Source organism: Lates calcarifer, linkage group LG4 (assembly GCF_001640805.2).
Source record: "Lates calcarifer isolate ASB-BC8 linkage group LG4, TLL_Latcal_v3, whole genome shotgun sequence".
Classification (NCBI taxonomy): domain Eukaryota; kingdom Metazoa; phylum Chordata; class Actinopteri; family Centropomidae; genus Lates; species Lates calcarifer.
The window spans coordinates 22,287,161-22,306,407 of NC_066836.1; the positions used below are offsets into that span (position 1 = coordinate 22,287,161).

The 19,247-nt window shown below is 38.7% G+C and overlaps 1 protein-coding gene across 1 annotated transcript in view; it reads left to right on the plus strand.

Annotated features, from left to right (window-relative positions):
* Positions 1-12,676, plus strand: part of LOC108896720 (junctophilin-1-like) — a 36,840-nt gene extending 24,164 nt beyond the window's left edge. Inside the window, 5 exon segments of the mRNA XM_018695953.2 lie at positions 3,883-4,001; positions 5,299-5,562; positions 6,608-7,038; positions 10,710-10,806; positions 12,138-12,676. Coding sequence (XP_018551469.1) covers positions 3,883-4,001; positions 5,299-5,562; positions 6,608-7,038; positions 10,710-10,790 — 895 coding nt within the window. The 3' untranslated portion in view covers positions 10,791-10,806; positions 12,138-12,676.
* The last annotated feature ends 6,571 nt before the right edge of the window (positions 12,677-19,247 follow it).

The following is a 19,247-nucleotide window of genomic DNA, read 5'->3' on the forward strand; positions in this document are numbered from 1 at the left end:
CACTTGTTGTACTTATTGTGCATGTGTTGAGGATACATGTGTTGATGTTATAAGTTCAGTACACTATACAGCCACCTGTATAAGTGCATACCTGTCATGTATGAGCAAGTGGGAGCTTATTGTGAAGTGACTGCTATGGTTACTCATGAATAGCATTGGTGGATGTTCATAAAGTAATGCTTGTATTGTCAAGTAACATATATTAAGGTAGAACTTAGGAACGCACGTGAAACGCTGTTCTTTGGAGTTCTGTCAGTTTTGTTTAGAGGAAAACTTTTCTCCTGCTTCTGTCAACCTCTGGGAGGCTCCTCTGTGTAATGTTTGGTCCAGTGTTACCTTGTTGGTTGTGTCACCACCAGAAAACCAGTTGTGAGTCGGCTCACTAATGCACTGTACTGTGGAGGGAACACATGAATGGGCCAACTGTGAATCCAGTGTTTACAAAGGTCTATATATTAAATAAATGAAACTTGTCATTTGAAATACATAAGTTAACCTGTGTCTACTTTTTACACAGTTGATCTGGGTTCTCCCCAACAACTGCATTTTGGAAACACAGTCTGTTACCTGGAAGAGAACACTGTACCTGGTAGTTTACTGTAATTTATTAATTACATTTTTTTGTCTCCTCCTCTTTAAAGCAGTTCATATTTTTTGTATTTTCCAGGATATCAATTGGCTAACCAGTGTCTAATTTTTAATTGATTTCATTTACAACATGCATACAATCATGAACTGAAAGAGTAGCAACCAGAACAAGAACATAAAGCAAAAGAAGCAGCAAAAGAAAAAGCTAAAATTCAATTCAGAAATTGGAACAGGAGTGGGTGCGGCAGGGGGATTTTCATCTTAGCAAAAATTTTTTAGGAATTTAGAAGTTAAAATTATGTCTCTAGACCACTCAGAAAGGGTGGATCCTACCAAGATCCTTCCAGTCAGTCGGTCCCACGGGGTAGTAAAAATGGGTATGTGTGTGTGTGTGCGTCTGTGTGTGTGTGTACGTCAGAAGTAGGGCTTGTCTAAATAAGGCCAGAGAGGAGGACGCTAATCAACAGCTGACAGGAATACTGTCTAACACTGCCCCTGTAGCCCCAGCTACACTCACACACACACACATACACACACACACAGAGAGTCAATAAATCAGTAGTGTGCTTTATTGGGTTTTCTCCTTGATCAGTATAGAAGAACAGTCTCAGCTCTGTGATGACACAGCTGACCTTTGAAATGTGTTGTGGCTTTCTGTTGATTGTTAATTGATTTTACTAGATAGTACTACCATGCCCAATACTAATAAAGATTGACTGAGTGTAATCAATTGCAGATTGGGAAACATGTATTTGGTGAAATACCCATTGAGTCGAGTATCTTGTCCAATGAAATTGGTCTACATAGCTTTGAGTCATGGCTGAAACAGTTAGTTGAGAAACACAAGTGCTTAAATTGATTTTTAAAAATCCTAGATTCAGATTCTCTACTTTTTAGATTATAGAACAACAGAGGGGTATGGGAACATTAATCACTGTGGCACCAAGAGCTGATGTACTGGACCAACTGTACAAGTTATAAAAGGTGACTGACTCATACTGTTACTGGTTCTTTCTCATTACTAAAGAACTGTTTTTTTTTTTTGTTTTGTATTTTTCAATTTGATTCATCTTAACTTCACCTGGTTCACCTGTAGCTGCTCTGTTCAGCCTATCACTGTGTGTGTGTGTGTGTGTGTGTGTGTGTGTGTGTGTGTGTGTGTGTGTGTGTGTGTGTGGGCACTGAGAATGCATACAGGAGGCTCATGTTTTACCTATAAGACCCAAGCTTTAATGCTTTGTTATCATTTTATGTATTTTCACACAATCAGAGAAGGTAAAAGAGCAGCATGCAGCGGGTCATAGCTCAGTTCTAAAATCCTAGTGTCCCTGCTGGTGGCTGCTGACAGCACTGTCAGCTGAATACACAGTCACAGTGAACAGCAGTGGAGGATGTTGTACTGGTGTCTGATTCAGATGTTGTTTTGCCACCTTCATTTATGTACAATACTGGTGCTGTCCAGCATTGCATGGCCCTCTGTTTTTACCACCTGTCTCTGCTTCCATCACAATTAGTTTGGTGGATTGGACATTTTAAGATAAGACTCTATAAAGTTTGCAGCCTGTCATGCTGTTGGCCCTGCATTGACCTGTGTACAACTGATTTGACTGAAACTAGAATAATCACTCTGTGGTTGTATGCCTCTGCCAATCAGGCAAGTTGCAAGAATTATGGTCACAATCTCCCCTTCTGCTCCTGAGTTGAGCATTAAGTAATGACCAGAAAAGTGTTGGATATAAAATGTAATCACTTCATCATTTTATCCCATTATACATTTGGTAGAAACCTTCACCTGGACTTAGGAATGAACTGATTAGATTTTGGTGGTCAAGGTTGAGGTCACTGTGACCTCATGAAAAATATTTTGGCCATAAATCAAGAAGTCATACAGTAATTATGATAAAATCTGCTCAGTACCTTTAATTAAGGCGAATGTGTCTACTGAAATTGATGTGACACGATCTGCAAGAAAGAGGTCACATCACTGTGCTGCAGTTGTTGGAACTACTGTTGTACAGTGGTGTTACAGAGTGGAGGTCTTTCACTCACACACAATCTTTGACAGAGTACAGACATTTGCTACAGAGAGCACTTTAACCAGACAACACACAAGTTCAGTTCTGTCATCAGATTTACCCACAGCATCAACATTAATTAGCAGCTGCTTATGACATGCTGATGGAGAGATTTGTCATTTTATCTAGGGAGAGTTATCTAGGGAAAAGTACAGATCTTGATTGACTTCACTGTAAGCCTTCAGGCCTCCTCCCAGGCTGCATCTCAACAACCTCCAAGTTGAAGGTAAGGCAAACAAGTTGTTGCCTGAGAGGAGAAAACCAGAGTAAAACAAAGCCTTATTGCTGTGAGTGAAACCTTATTAGCTCCTCTTAGCTCTCTCTCTCTCTCTCTCGTTCTCTCTCTCTGATACTGTTTAGGGAGCTTTTCATGAGAAAATCAAACTGAAAATGCAAAGTGGGGGGAGTGCCCCCCATGCCTAGTGGAAATAATACCCTGGTGTCAGGTGTTGTAAGTACCTATGCTCTGCCCAGAGGGAGGAGGAAAAAAGACAGAGTGTAGCCATTGCATTGAATAATCCTTGCAAGTTAACAGCAGTGAATGAAGTAAAAGTGAAATACAGCCTTGGGTCAAATTTGAAATTTGGCAGTATTAGCTGGGTTCTGTCAGGTCAGGTACTGTGCTTTTTGGTATAGTGCCTTTGTCTCAATTTTAGGCCCCTGTATGGCCCCTGCTGTGAGTGGATAAAAATGCACTGAACTGAATGTGAAGAAATCCAATCTGATGTACTTCCCAATAAAATTAAAAAATGACCACCCCAACGACACCCCCCTTCTGTTTTAATGATGGTGTGTTGTTTTGCTTTTTTGTTTGTTTGTTTGTTTGTTTTGCTTTTGCACAGTTAAGGTGCAAATATGATATATTAACTAATTTCTTACATATTTTCCTTTTTAAAATACTTTGAAGAATTTTCATTTTGAACTTAAATGTAAAAAATAGCCTATAGTTGCAGCCCTACTATAAACTGGGCTGGTGGAGAGGGCAGCAGTAACAGGCAGTGAGTGAGAACTGTCAGATTATAACCAGATGTTACCGTGTGAGATCAGTGATATAATCAAATATCAGAAATCTGAGCTCAGTGGTGTCTTGTGGTGAACACTACCAGATTAATTGTATGTTGAAAAATGGGGTCAACTATGCTTTGTGAGTGTGTTAGTTACTTACTTGATGGATGCTAAAGTCACTGAGTCTTTGTGTTATATTTGTGTATTTTTGCAGGACGTCTCATGCTCGGGCCAAAGCAGAGGCTGCAGACCAGGCTGCACAGTCAGCCAGTCAGGATTCAGATATTGCCAGAGCTGTGGCCAGAGAGCTTTCCCCAAGCTTCCATCAGCCAGGTACAGTCCAGCAGCCACAGTACAAAAAACACACAGCAGGGTAGAATATCGTACACCAGGGTAAGAGTAAAAGTAAGATGAATCAAACACTTAAAGACACTAGAAATGTCTCTGCCCTCATTTTGCTTTATTTCCTCACTGACCTGAAAAAAGAAGGATTTGTAGCTTTGTTTTAATCAGTAGATTAAATAGATAGCAATGATTGTCTGTATTTCCTGAGCTAATATCAAAAACATTTCTTCAACTTCACAGTAGTAAGTAGTGATGTATCTATAAATGGCTGTAGGCCTGTTAAAGTCTTGTAATACTTTACATCTTGCTGCAAACCAGATTTCCCCTGTGAGGACAATAAATAATCAAAATTGCACGAACTGATCATACAGTTAGTGCTGTGTAGGTGATAGGGGTATGCAAATCAGTGTCAGGAGTGATTAACCATATATTTGGGAATTTTAATTAATACAATAAATATAAAAAGGAAAATCTAGTGAAAATGATCAGTGTTTGAATTTCTGTGTGTGTGAAAGAGGGAGAGAGAGAGAGGGAAAGGCATGCCCAAGGAGAGGGAGATCATATGTGTGTGAGAGCAAACATGACAATGGATTGTAAGGTGGGAAACTTAACTTTCCAAGCAATCCTCTAAACAAATCTTCCCACGTTTCGTCGAACACTGAGATCCCGATGTTGAAATGTGGATTCATTTGACTTGTTTGTAGCAGAAGAGAGAATGCATGCAAAACCTACCTCAAACACAAATATGAGCAAATGACCTCAGTTGGTCAAAAACCAGACTAAAATACTAAATAAATTCACAATAAAAACCCAATAATTATACAGTGAAATTGTTTAACATCCATTTACACACAATCCTAACTTTGCCCAGATATCACCCTTCTAAATGATCGCTCCTGCAAGCACGTAATCCTCCAAAAGCTGAAATGATTATTTGCTGAACTGAAGTGAATTTTACACAAACTGGGATAACGATCAAGATCGAGACTTAATTATCTCAGGATAAGAAACACTTTCCTGTGGTAATGGGTTAATCATCTTATCTGAGATTGATTATTGATTCACCCAATTATTATTATTTTTTTATTAGTAGTAGTAGTAGTAGTAGTATGCTCAAGTGAAATAGAAGAAAAGCAGTACCAATGAAAACTGCATCTATAGTCTCATAACTAACAGACATAACCAGGAAAATAAGTAAAGTACAGGTTGTAATAAACCAGAATAATCCTTTAATGCTCGGGTATTGACCTGTCAGACATAATTTTCTGTTCTTTGTTTTATCCAGGCCCGGACTACGTACGGCAGAAGTATAATGAGCCAGTAGAGGTGAAGGAGGTTCCTGCAGAGGAGAAAAAGGAAAAATCTCCATCAGGGAGCCCTCATTTCTACCGGAAAGGGACAACACCCACCCAATCTCCATCTCAGAGCCCAGGTCCCAGCCCCACTCCTTCACCCACTGCTCTTAAGAAGACTTTTTTTAGCAGTAAAACTCCCACAAAGCCTGCTGGGAAAGAGAACAGAACCCCAACAGCTCAGTCTTTGACAGCAGGTAAGCAGCTTGGATTACTGTAAGTCTGACCAAACCTTTATTTCTCATGAAACGTCCTTTATCAGCGATTACCAGTCGTCAGTTGATGGTTTCATAGTTAACAGTAACAGGAGACAATTTATGTGAAACAGGTTTTTATGTATGTGTGGGGGATGTACAGGATGCATATTTGGTCTCTGTGCCTTAAGCTTCTCCTGCACTGTGAGCATGTGTTTGACAGCTTCTGTAGAATCAGAGCCCTTAGAAGAATTCTTGTTTGGAAGAGGGACTAAATAATAATAATAATATTTTACAGCAGCAACAATTGTTGCAGGCAAAATGGTGAGTTACATGGTTACACTGTAGCACAGGAGGCATTTCAGCCATGTTTGATCATCACTTGAATTTTTTCAGTTTTGAACATGTAACTAGAGTGACTGTGTTTGGTTATGAGGACTTCCAAGATGCAGCTGACTGCACAGCAGTACTGTGGCTGTGTGCCACACTGATGGTGAACTAAAGCAGCTGCTAATAGGCTGCTTTCACTGCACTCCTTGTATAGACACAACGTAACAGCAACACAATCAGCAGCAGCAATGCATAGGACCAGTTTTTAGTAACAGTATGGTCAGCAGCAGCAGTTATTCTACCTGCACATTATTGCTAAGCAACAGCCATGGTTGTAGCAGCAGCAGTGTTTGTAGAAGCAACATGGTGAGTAACAACAGTAATGAGAAGAAGCATCATGGTGAATCTTGGCAGTGACTTTAGCAGCAACATGGTCAGCTTCAACTGTGATTACTCCAGCAACATAGTAACCTGTTGTGTTACTAATGACAGAGTAAGAAACCAGGCCTCTTGCGTGTAAACAATGGGTCATTCGTAACTTACAGTTGGGATTATAGCCATTTTATTCACAGTACTATCAGCCATGTACATTTACATTAAAACTTGGGGTTCCGCCAATCTACAACTCACTCTACCTTCACAACCAAAATGGGTAATGGTTCTTCAGTTAACTGTTTTTTCAGTTAACTCTTATCTTTTCCTTTCTTCTACTTGACAGGCATAACAAAGGCAGCATCAAATCTTTCTCTCAGACAGGAAGTGAGGCAACAGGAGGCTCCTCCAGTTGTCAAACCGGCTGTTACCACGAAAATCAGCAGTTACCCCAGCAATGGGCAGATTCACTCCCAGTACCACGGTTATTATGTCAAGGCAGATGTAAAGAGTCCACCACCCGATGACCCAACTGGTGTAGAGGATGATTTTCACCCATCAAGCCTTGCACGGTTGCCACCACCTGCCAAACAGATTCAGACGCCAGCACTGAAATCCCTGCCAGCCCCTAGTCCTTCACCAGTTCCACCAAAAGAAAGCACCAAAGCACCAGAGCCTCTCAAGCCAAAACGACAGGAATCAACCAAACCAAAGAGCCTTGCAGAAACCAAGAAAGCTAGTATGGAAATACCACCTGAAATTGTACATGAGGAGTCGGTGAGTTAGACCAAGTAACCATACATGTTTGATTTTGATTCTAACATGCAGTTTTAAGTGTATAATTTGCAATTTGCAATGGCCCAGCAGGAATGAAACCAATAATCCAGGTAATGTATTTTTTGTTGATTATTTTATTTAAACGTCTACACTAGGCAGCAATGGAAAAGAAAAAAAAAAAACGGGGACACACAAAGCTCCCAGGAACTGTCCAAATATGTCCATCAATAGCAATGTTGGTACAATAGGAGATTGCCCTTTTCATCAAGAAAGCCCTGGGTGCTAACTAGGAGAGAATAAACAGAGACAAACAGACAAACAGAGCTGAACTCACACATATGGTGAGGGACTGCCAGAATATCAGTCAGTGTACACAGTATAGGGCAGAGTTTGCACAAAAGTAAGGTACAGCGTGGCAGGTGAGCTCATAAACTGTACAATTAGGTCTCATTACACAACGCCAAAAATGGCTTCTATACCGTCTGGAAATTATTTAGTGAGTTAAGTTTGCAGATCTGCTCCATCTTGACAGCCAAAAGCATTTCATTGAGCCACCTCTTCAAACAAGGGGGCAATAGGGATTTCCAGTTTAATGTCTTATCAGAGGAGCCTAATATTGCCATTTTACAGTCTGGCTGAATGTTTATTCCATACTACAAAATCAATTGAATATGTCACATCAGGAACTACCTTACAATAGTAATAATAATGCCAGAATTATTTAGTTTGGAGCTGAAAAAAAGCCCAAATTTATTATCTATGTAAAGATCTCCAATACAGCACATGGCTCTCTCTCTCCAGTCCACTCTATCATCAGTGCAGGTTTAAACAGATTGTATGCTATAGGAGTGTGCACTGAGATATTAGGGAGTCTAAAAAATTTCTTTATTTGATTCAAGATCTTCAGGGAGTTTTTCAGAGTGAAGTTATAACCAAGTCATTTGTATGAAGGCTGTCAATTGGAGAAGAGCAACGCTGGGAAAAACTGACAGGGATTCAATTTTTAGTCAAAGTGGAGAGACAGCAAACCAGTCACCACCGGGGGAGCCCCACTGCCAAAAACTGAGAGCCCTCGCATTTGCTGCCCTGCAGTCATGCTTAAATACAGGGAGGCCAAGGCCACCCATGTTCACATTCTTCTGTAAGTGGACTTTAGAAATGCAAGGGGATTTATTTGCCCAGACAAATGAAAGGATAATCTAACAGTTTAAAGAAAGATAATGATAAGTAGATAGGAAGGTCCTGGAAAAGGTATCAGATACCTTGGAGTTGCAACCATATTTATTGCATTAATGCAGCCAATCATTGAGAGGAGAAGCAAATTCCAGTTCCTGATGTTAGCTTAGTTTGTCACATATCAAGAATTCATTTTAGTAAAAATAATACAGGTAATGTTAATGTCAGTTTATTCTTTGGATGGCAGGGAGAGCTCTGTGTTGAGAGCATTAATGTAATGCTCTTCTCTTCTCTGGGTGAAGTTGCACCACTCTATGAAATCACCTCAGCGTCCATACTCTGGGCCTCCAATGGCACAATTGCAAAGCTCGTCCTGTTCAGCCACACAGGAAGTAGACTGCCTAACCTTTCAGTGTTGGTGCTTTGTTGTGCAAGTTTAACTGTGTAAAGATTGGAAACCACAACTTTGGCTGTGTTCTTGTGGTTTTGAGGAATTTGGATGTGGTACAAATAAGAGAACACTTAAATCATTGTACGTAGGGCTGAATGATTTGAGGAAAATACGTTTATGTCAGTTGCAAATATTGTGATTTTAATTTAAATTGAGATGATTTTCTACAATTAAATTGCAGATCTTTATTAGTGGCCTACAAAGTATTAAACGTCTATTATCCATTGTCTATACCATTATCCTTAAGGTGGGCTAAAGCCAGTCCCAGCTGACATTGGGCAAGAGGCGGGGTACAATCCTTCGCAGGGCCAACACATGTAGACAACCAACCTTTCACACCTACAGGCAATTTAGAGTCACCAATTAACCTGCATGTCTTTGGACTGTGGGAGGAAGCTGAAGTACCTGGAGGAGAACCCACACAGACACAAGGAGAACATGGCAAACTCCTACACAAAAAACCTCCATATTAGACAAGAAAAGGTGGTTTGTTGTGTGACCTGACCTTGCCTCAATTTCATCATCCTGTTTGACCATCTGACTCTCCTCATGGTCGTTCATTTTTGCAGTTCCAACAACGTGGTGTTCTTTTTCCCTTTTAGCCCTACACAAATCAGCTGTGTAACCCGTATTGCTATATCCTAACAGTGGTGTAGAGGGTTTTCCCAAATGCAGAACAGACACTATTATCGAAAACTTGCTCATCAGTTTATCATCACTATAGTTGGAATGTTTAGTTTGTAATAATTCTGGAGATTATTTTATCACCTAGGCCTGATTCTTACCACTGTTTGTTGTAACAGCTATCAAGCTAGCTGTCAGCTGAAAATTACGACACAATCAGCAAAATTCTTTAATTAGAGAAAGACTCGTCATTCTGATGCTCTCTCTGAACAGAAAAAGTACACAGTCCACTTTGTCTTTTCTAATTTTGTTTTTGTGTTAAATACTGTTTGCCTAAGGTATGAGTTAGGGATGCGATACCACTTTTCTTCCAAACCGATACATACCGATACTTGGATCTGAGTACTTGCCGATACCGAGTACCGATACGAGTACTTATTAATGCCAATTACACTTTGTACATTTACTTGGAAATGTGTTTTATCTTCATCAGATATTGTTTCATTCTCTGGCTGTAAGAAATTGCTGTGACTGACATTTGAACATTCCATTATATATGGCACTGCCACACATTTTACTCAAATAGAAGTTCTGTTAAAGTACTGTTATTGACATTTTAGTATTCAACTGCATGTTTTTTTAACAAACAGAATATCTTCAAGGCAGGAGTAGGCTAAGGCGGAATGTTTAAAATGTCCAACTATTTTCTGTCTGACTGCCACAGCATCAGCCACGCTCCTCTGTGCTAAAAGCCCCTCATTAACAGCCAGCTGGAGGGTGTGTGCACACACATGGCAGGCTCAGGAGTCCAGCATCATTCATGGCTTTGATCATGTATTTCACATTATCACGTACAACATGAACAGAACTTTTAGGGACCCCCCATGTCTGAAGCATGTCATCAAACACACCTGCGATGGCTTGGCTGGTATGTGAACCCCTAAATTGTTTTGCATGCAGGACGACTCTTAAAATCCTCATCAATCTGCTGTGCAGTTAAACTGATGAGGGACACCGGGCTAACCGCTGCTCGTCCAAATATCAGTGGTGAAGCTGAGGGCTGAAATGTCTTTGTCAAACAGCCAGTTGGTGCTGGGCTGGTAAAAAAATTGTTGTATGCAAAAGTTCGGCTACCACTGTAAAAGAAATAAGTCCACCCCCACAACAAACAGATAATAATAAATAAAATGTCTTAAAATTTTAGTACACCGACACTTTTTACTTCATGAACCTAAGAAATACAAACTAATTAGACAGTAATTTACATGCAGAAGTTTGGACACCCCACTAATTCAGTACTTCATACAATTCTATGTATGTATTCAGTATATCTGCTGTATGCATATATTCTATATGTTAATGCAACAGAACTTAATTCAGAAAACATAATACAACATAAACTTCTCTTGTGTTTCCACAGGGTCCTAACTCTATCTTGGTGGCTCTTGTGATGCTGTTGAATGTAGGTCTAGCAATCATTTTTGTCCATTTCCTCACCTGACCAAATCTCAACTCAGGTAAGAAGAACTGCTTTCCTCCAAAAGGTATCTGTCTATCACAACTGAAATTGTGCTGGTCGTCAGTTTATCGATTACAAAGAGTTATTATGTAGATAATTGTTGATAAATGTTTGACACTTCTTTTGTCTAATGTTCAGAGCCGTAGCCACAGTAGCCTCATACTACCATTGTCTCATTGACATAGTTTTTCTAAGCCAACATTTTCAATTTAACATACCAGTATGGTTCTGGACACACATTAATTCTACATTAGCCATTCATCTTAAGTGGTAAATGCACATCAGCTAAACTGGCTTTGTGACCCTCCTCTGGAAAAGGGTTAAACATGAGTTAGGTGCTGATTGATACATAGAAACTTGAGGCCAAAATGGTGGACTAATATATCATTGTGGTACAGTGTGTCTGTGCCAGAAACCAGCCTTGTGTCTTCCTCAAATCAATATGCAACTAAGCAACTTTAATTTAAATTTGATGGGTTAAGGAAACATTAGTCAAGTGAACACATGGTTTTAAGTTGATGAAGCTGAAGGTGATAATTGAACAATTAAAACTGATAAAGTGATCTAGTTACACAGAGCTGGTAATAAAATAATAGTTTATTTAATATAACAATGATATGAGCTGGTTAGTGTAGTGCAAGTATGGGAATAATGTATGAACTAACTATTATTTCATCTTAACGTAACCCTGTTCAACTGCACAGTTTACATACTTGTTCATTTTCAAACAGTATGTTTCACTTTTAATGTTACAAGAGAAAAGGCTTAGAGGTACAGTATGTTAATTGGGTTCACCGGAGAGAGTGGGAGTGAGACTCTAATGTTAGCATTTAACTCTGATAGCAAGAGATACGACACAGTGGATGTGCTTGTCATAAACTGTGCTTTGAAATGTAACCACACAAACGAAATTAATGATAATTAAGTCTTGGCCTTTGATGTAGTGCTTTGTTACTACTGTAGATAGTAATCTAGTGAGCCAGAAATGCTGATGTTTGCAGGTTACATCAGAGCAGATTAACATGCTAATTAATATGTTAAAATCACACCTCACACTTTTGCTCTTTTTGGTTTTTGGAAAGGAAAATCATATCATGTTATTAGTTATTAGTTGCAGTGTTACACCTGTGATCTATCATTTATATCTGTGCACATCAAACAACTAAATGGGAAAATCTAGGTTTTTTATCTTGAGAGTTGAGTTTCTGTTTTCAAAGTAGGTTTCTTTACATGAGTAGTTGTAATATGACTGTGTACACAGTCCCTAAATGACATTCAACATAATACAAACGTTCATTCCCTAATCACCCCCCTTTTCTGACCCTGCAGTGGACTCATCCAAACTAGTCGCACGAGCTGCTAACCCTCCATCAGCCAATGGGGCCTTTTTAAAATTGATGCCAGTCAGATCGGCAGACACGGGCAAAACGGAGGACTGAAAATAGAATAGTGAAGGAGGAAGAGGAGGAGAAGAAGTGGAGGACAAAAACACATGGAGAGAGAGAGGGGGAAAAAGGCAGAGAGAGAAAGATGAAACCACCACCACCACCCCATCCCCCACCCTCTCTGGATGGACTGAATGACTGTCTTTGGTGCCCGAGTCCAACCTGATTGGACTGGTGATGATTTGCGACTCCACTCAGAGTGCAGTGAAAGCTGAAGCAACCAGCTATGGATTCTCTATCAGGGTTAGAAATAACAGGAGGCCTGGAGAGTTGAGTGAATGTGAGTGAGTGTGAGGCCTGGCTTCTATACTGCCTGTAAATGCCTGTGATGTGTGTGCTTGTCTGTCTATAGCTCCATTTCCATCCAACTGTTCAGCAAATATGGAAGTTTTGAACTGCTGCAATAAAAGTCTGTGCCTCGTCCAGCTGAGTTGAAGAAAATTTGTTTCCTAAATGATCCACCAAAGTAACTGTGAGCAGTTTTATACTGTTGATTAGTATTGGAAAAGTAACTATTGCTCTTCAGTTCAAATAATGCTGGTAATTTGCCTTGTTTTTATTTAATTACCATTAGACTGGCTGCTCACGTTTTGGAGAGACAAGATTTAGAACATGCAGGTTTTGGCAGTGAGATGTTACACAAAACATTTAGAAACTGTAGTGCACTTTTATTGAACTGTTAACCAGGTCAGCTGCACCAAGCCTTTATTTTTTAGTCAATCAATGCCTTTCTGCTGACATATGCTACATAATTTGTTGTTGTAAGAAGTATTTTCTGCTTCAAGTGAGTGTGAAGATGTTTTTGCAATGGCTGAGGATTTTGAGGATTTTTTTTTTGATGAATTTTGCTGCCCCTTCTCAACTTTTGTCTTACATAAAAATCCACACAAAATGATTTGGATGGAAACCAGGCTTGTGCATATCTCAGTGTATTTTACATGTGTGTCTGCTTCTGCTGTTTTGTGTGTGAGTGCATGTGTGGTTGGCGGGTGGTGGACTGGATATGTTCGGAGATGCACTTCGAGCTGATGGAAGCCAACAGCTGCCTTACCATTTTACAGTGACGTGGTGGTGGGTGAGAAGGGCCCGGGCAGGAATGTGAAGCGCTTGGCTGATTCTCCCTCTGCCAGGTCCTGAGAGAGTGGCTCTATTTCTATCAGTCTGTCTATCGATCTGTTCATATCTGTTTTTATCTGTTTCCGTGGGTCTCAGTACCTGTCGTTTTCTATGCTGTTTTCTGTATCAGGTGCACAGTAGACAATCAGAGGGGTTTTATTCCAAAATGACAGGATAAAGTTACATTTGGAAAACTTAACTATAGGCTCATTTTTTAAAGGGTTCATTGCAATTTTGCAAATGGTATTATTCCATAGTGCATTTCCTACTTGCAATTTCCTCTTATAATGAAAGAATGAAAGACACGATCTGTGTTTCTATCTGCCTTCAATGATATTCAGTACTAACCCATGACTTTATGTTTCTATATTTGCATTTATGTTCCCACAGACCTCATTCCTATTGAGCTTAATTTAACGCCAGTTCATGTATCCTGTTTATGATAAGTCTGGAATATGACAGCTGTATATACCACTCTGTGTGTATAGGATTTTTTTGAAATTGACAAATTAAAGTCCAGTTTGATACATTTAGATACACCTCCTGAGTGTATACCTACACTCTCAGTTTGATGATGAGTATCGAGAAAGCAAATTTTAATTCAAGTGACTACTGTCAGGCTGTTTCAGTAATAGTGCAGTATACACACAGTCAACCCAACAGTAGTGCAATAGTTGTTGTCACTTCTGTATTATGAATTAGAACGTCATCGCTTGGTAGTCAGGCAAAGACAGAGACACAGTGGAAAGTAAAGAGAAGTAAACAAGTTGATGACAGTTACAACTGAACGTTACAAAATGAGTGTTTTATGCCTGTATTGGACTGGAAGCTACCATGTCTGACCTGATTCACTTCACTGTGCTACTATCTGTAGCTTTGGTCGGGGTGCTACCAAATTACAAAAATGTTATCATCAAATGTGTAGTCTGCTTTGGTATGCATCAGCACAGGTTGAGACTCCCTATCAAAATATATTAAATGAGAAGTCAGCTATCAGTGATGTGGAGGGGTCTATTTCATTCCTCCTGATCACCACAGACATTAAACAGTTACATGCATAACTCTTGTTTGGAGTTGTGATATGAAATGAGATCAAGAGTGTGTGACTGACAGTAAGTTTGCAGTTATGCAGAAAGGTGCGGCGGGCATAAAGACCTTAACTGGCTAAAATAGAGACGAATGAAAACTAAACAGGGCTGTGATAGTGCACTGTTTGTCTTCATGGAGCACCCACAATTTTGTTGGACTTAACTGTACAATGACAATAAAGCCTATTCTATTCTATTCTATTCTATAAGTCAAGTTTAAAAACGTGAAGGGGTCATGTTCAAGCTAAAACATGGTGTTAAGTTATGCTTTAAACACTATGATATAAAGTCTTTTTTACACCAAAGCTGACAACGTTAACTAAAATACCATGGTGACAATATACTGCACAAAGTAAAAAGAATACAAAGACGTGAAATGTAAAAAACATGAGTCATGTACAACACAATAGTTGCTATTCACTGTTATTCTTTATTCTTTGAACTATATTTTATATAGCAGACTGTGTTTTGGAATATGCAACACACCAAGGTGCATCTCTGTAATTGTTATGACAATTTCAGTCCCAAGAAAATCATGCAGTTTGTCAGGTTTTTCTCTCTTCTGCTCAGAGCTGATGTTTGCATCTAATTTTGCTGAAGGGCTACTATAAATCTTAATCATTGTAGTTTTAACTCCTTTGTATGACTTTCTCACCATTCTAGGAAAGATGGAGCTATTTAAGACTAGTGTTTTAGTACCATTTTAGTATGTATGCTGTATTTTTGTAATTTGCCATTAATTTGATCATTGCTAAATTACTAGTAAATTACTCCTCTGTAAGGGAAATGCTATTTATTGATGTTGACCTAATGGTAATGATTGCTCTTATGCTGTCAGTCACCATACAGTTTCAGCCTTTGTCACACACAGTTGTTACCACGCAGTAACATGTTAAATACCATCCTAGGAACCCTTCATTTTAATTGTTTGTTAATTGTTTAAACTTAGTGCTGTGATTATATATATATATATATATATATATATAATGTATTTATTTATTTGTATTTTAATGTGAAAATATACATTTTGCAGGTTTAACCAATACTGTAATTTGTTTGCTGATTAAGTTGAAGAATGATTGACAGTATTAGTCAAGAATCAAGAGTCTATGTCTGCTATTTGATGTATTATTAACAGTGGATTTTGTCAGAGATGAGACATTTTGATAGTCACTCAACATGATAGCATGATACCTGTTCTGTGTAACAATGGCATCGTGATTCATTTTCCATTATTGTTCAATGATCTGTATGGTAAAACAACAAGAGAAAGTTTCTGCATGTGATGTCCAATACAGAACATTTAGGATTTTATTCTGTAGATGAATTAGGTGGTTTATTGTCACATTTAGATATAGATGAAATTTGTGCATCGGTTGGATGATGGTGATCGCTTTGTGCTGTTGTATGTGGTATCCTGTTCAGTTTTGGCCAGGCAGAGGGAACGACAGGTATTTTGATTGACTGGAGGGCATGCCTTATTTTCAGATAACTGCACAGCTATAACGGCTCTTCATCAGCATTTTGAATTCACAGTTGGAGTAGCACTGCGTATTGGAATAGCACAGTCATTTGTTCCAGACCATGAAGTTCAATTTAAATGTTGAATACCCTTAAATGTGATTTGACAGTACTTTTGATTGTTTGATTTTGATCTCTGTCTAGAGATGGTATGGTCATGGTATAATTTTGGTAAACCACTCACCTGTAGAGTTATGAGAAATAATAACACACTGTAGAAGAGAGCGTGATTAGCTTTCATTTTGTGTTTGATAACTGCATCTCTCAATAGTTGGGGCTTTAAGGCCAACAGTGTTACTAAGATGATTGATTTATGTTCTGAGGAACATTTTTCAGATGTTTTTTAATATATTGAAAGCTGCTGGTGTGTGAATGTTGGTTTTAAAATAAAGTATTGGCCCTTTGAAATCAACCAATGCTAACAAACATGATGCCATGTTGAATAAGTTTATGTATTTGGATGAAAGTTTGAAAGGTTTAGATAGGATTATTGTAACTCTTGATTAAGTTTACAGTAGGAAACGAAAAAGCATTGTCTTAAATAAGTTTCCACCCTGATGGCTGGATTTACTTATTTTTGTTATGATTGTGGTGCCTAGTTTAGCATGCAGATATTGGCTGGAGTTTTTTGGGGGGTGTGGGTTGGAAGTTATAGTAAAATACTGTATAAAGTGTGCATACTCAGTCACATAAGTTGTAAGTAACTGTTGACAGTTTGGATTGGAGAAGTTAAATAAAAAATCAGTGAGTGATTCAGATTGATAACTTAATGAAAAGCTCCATTCCCATTTGCCTAGTATGTTTAGCACAATAATCTAATTACTAGCTAATTGCAAATATAATCTGCAGAGTGTGTTTCCACTGTATCAGCAAAAAACAGTGGGAGATATAGGTAATAAGTCATTTAGTACCTATTAATGTGACAGCACTTGAAACAGCCTTTTAATACTTAAATCTTTGTCTGAGCCCAATCCTAAAGGTTTTTTTGTTTGTTTGTTTGTTTTTTCAGCTGCTCTTTTAAGAGTAACTTAACACTAAATAAACAGTGAAAAATCTGTTATTACATAGCATAATATCTCTGGTGGTCATTCCTGAAAAGAGATGTAGAACATGCATTTTTGTAAATGGGGGTGTGTCCAAACTAAACCAGTTCTTTAACACTCTGTAGCCAAGAGACAAAATCTGCTAAAAGCTTCTCTCCCCATATTAAAAAAATGCAATAGAGTGGGGCAGGACAGAGTCGTACCTGGAAATATGTTAGCATTTCCAGTTCCCTTGTCCCAAAGTCTCCTTTGAACGTTTTTTTTTTTTATGGTTTTTCGTTAGATGGCTGAAATAAGGTCTGTAGTTAACACAAGCTCAAAACATTTTCACGTTTTATTTTATGACATAAAATACATCAGAAAATACCCATTTGTGATTTTTTAAGCTTTTATGTTTCTTAAGAAAGGTGGTTGCTAACAAGTGGCTAGATGAGACTACATAGGTTGTCAACATCTTAACAGCACCTTTACATCCTCATTGTCTTTATTCTCATGCTCTTTCAAATTATTACTAATTTTCTAACTTGTAGAAGAGACCAGCACACTTAATTAAATTACAAGTTGGAAGCGTAGTAGTGGTGATATTGAAATCATTGCAAACCGTGGTGTAGTGTGTTTCTAGCCTAACATTAGTTTTTTACTTCTGCCGATTGTATTTAGACTTTAAAAATCACAATGTTCTTCTGTAAAGATTATCTTGCTGAACAAAGCTTTAAAGTATGTTGGTCACAGATCTTATTTTCTGCAGTAATTCAGAACCCCATGAAACAATCCCATTGGCTTTTTGTTGAAGGAGCCAGGGCGATGCTAACTTTTGGGCTGCCCAGGGGCTACGGGGGGGATACTGACTTACCATCACACTGCATCATATAACAGCATAGAGCTGGCAGCACTAATCAGCTAGTGTGGTGGAGGTTTGACAGTCACTAGAAGAACATTTATCGTCGCTTGAGAGAGTCATTGTGGCTACATGTGGGCTAGCTAGCGGCTACGCTACGAGAGAATCTGTGGGGGAGTGTCAGTACATAGCTGTGGTTCTACCATTGTATCATGGTTGTGCTCACTGCTACTGCAGTGAATTAAATGTACAATGTTGTCTGTCAATGCTCAACAGGCTTGCTAATGCTAGCACTATTAGCTGTGTGAGAGGCACATTGGGACTCCTGTTAGCTGGTGTTCTGCATTATACAAAGAGTAACAACTGCTGCCACAGTTGAGGAGGCCAAAAATAGGAAATAGGCAGCAGAGTACTGTCGTGTAGTTTGTGAACGATTTGTTCAAAAGAATCTATCGGATGAACAGACTGAACCGAATCACTTCAATCAATGGTCTAACTCCTCACATGGTAACACTTACAAAGCTATGTGAACACAAACTCACACCTATATACACCGTTTGGCCATGTTTCAGTTCAGCACTGAACAATTCACTGAACAGATCTTTTGAACAAATCTTTTTAATGAACAAATTCTAGTGATTTGAGAAAAGAACTGCTTTGCACATCACCACACAAAGGGGTGGGGTACTTCATCTGAACTGAACTTTCAAATCCAAGCAAACAGATACACGCTAATTTTAAGCAGAAAAGGCTGTTTTCCCTCACGTTAAAATTTTGTTGGAAATAATGCCTGTATCAAAATCATATGCCAACAGCAATCTATGTAATTTTGTGTACTGAACAAAACAATAATTCAGTGTGTAATTCCTCTGTAAGCAGGTTGAACCCTCTAGCTATACAACGATTAGGACACTTTACATGAGGTCTTAAATATCATGTAACACCTGAGAGACAGTTTTTATCTTACTGAAAAAAGTGGTATATTGCTTTTTACTAAACTGGACTTCCATACGTTATAAATGTAAGTTTGGTAAACATTTAAGAAATTTTCTTTTTGTTGCTTGAGAGTCTGAGAATTTACAAATATAAACACTCCTGTGTTTGAGAAAATGTATTACAAAGGAAAACTTTTTGTTATTACTTTTTGGTATTACTGTACACAGAAGCAACAGAGTTTTGAGAGGAGATGCAGACTTGATGAACAGAGGCAGAGTTTGTGAGCATAATTTGGGTTGATCATGTGTTGGAATAATTTTGACATGAATTTGTTGCCAGTGTAGTAAAAGATGAGCAGAGTGAACAGTGATGGTGTAGAGTTGAATGCCTGACTGCTATCAGTGCTCCAGTATCTGCAGCTGTGTGGTTGTTAAGGAACATACTGTATGTAC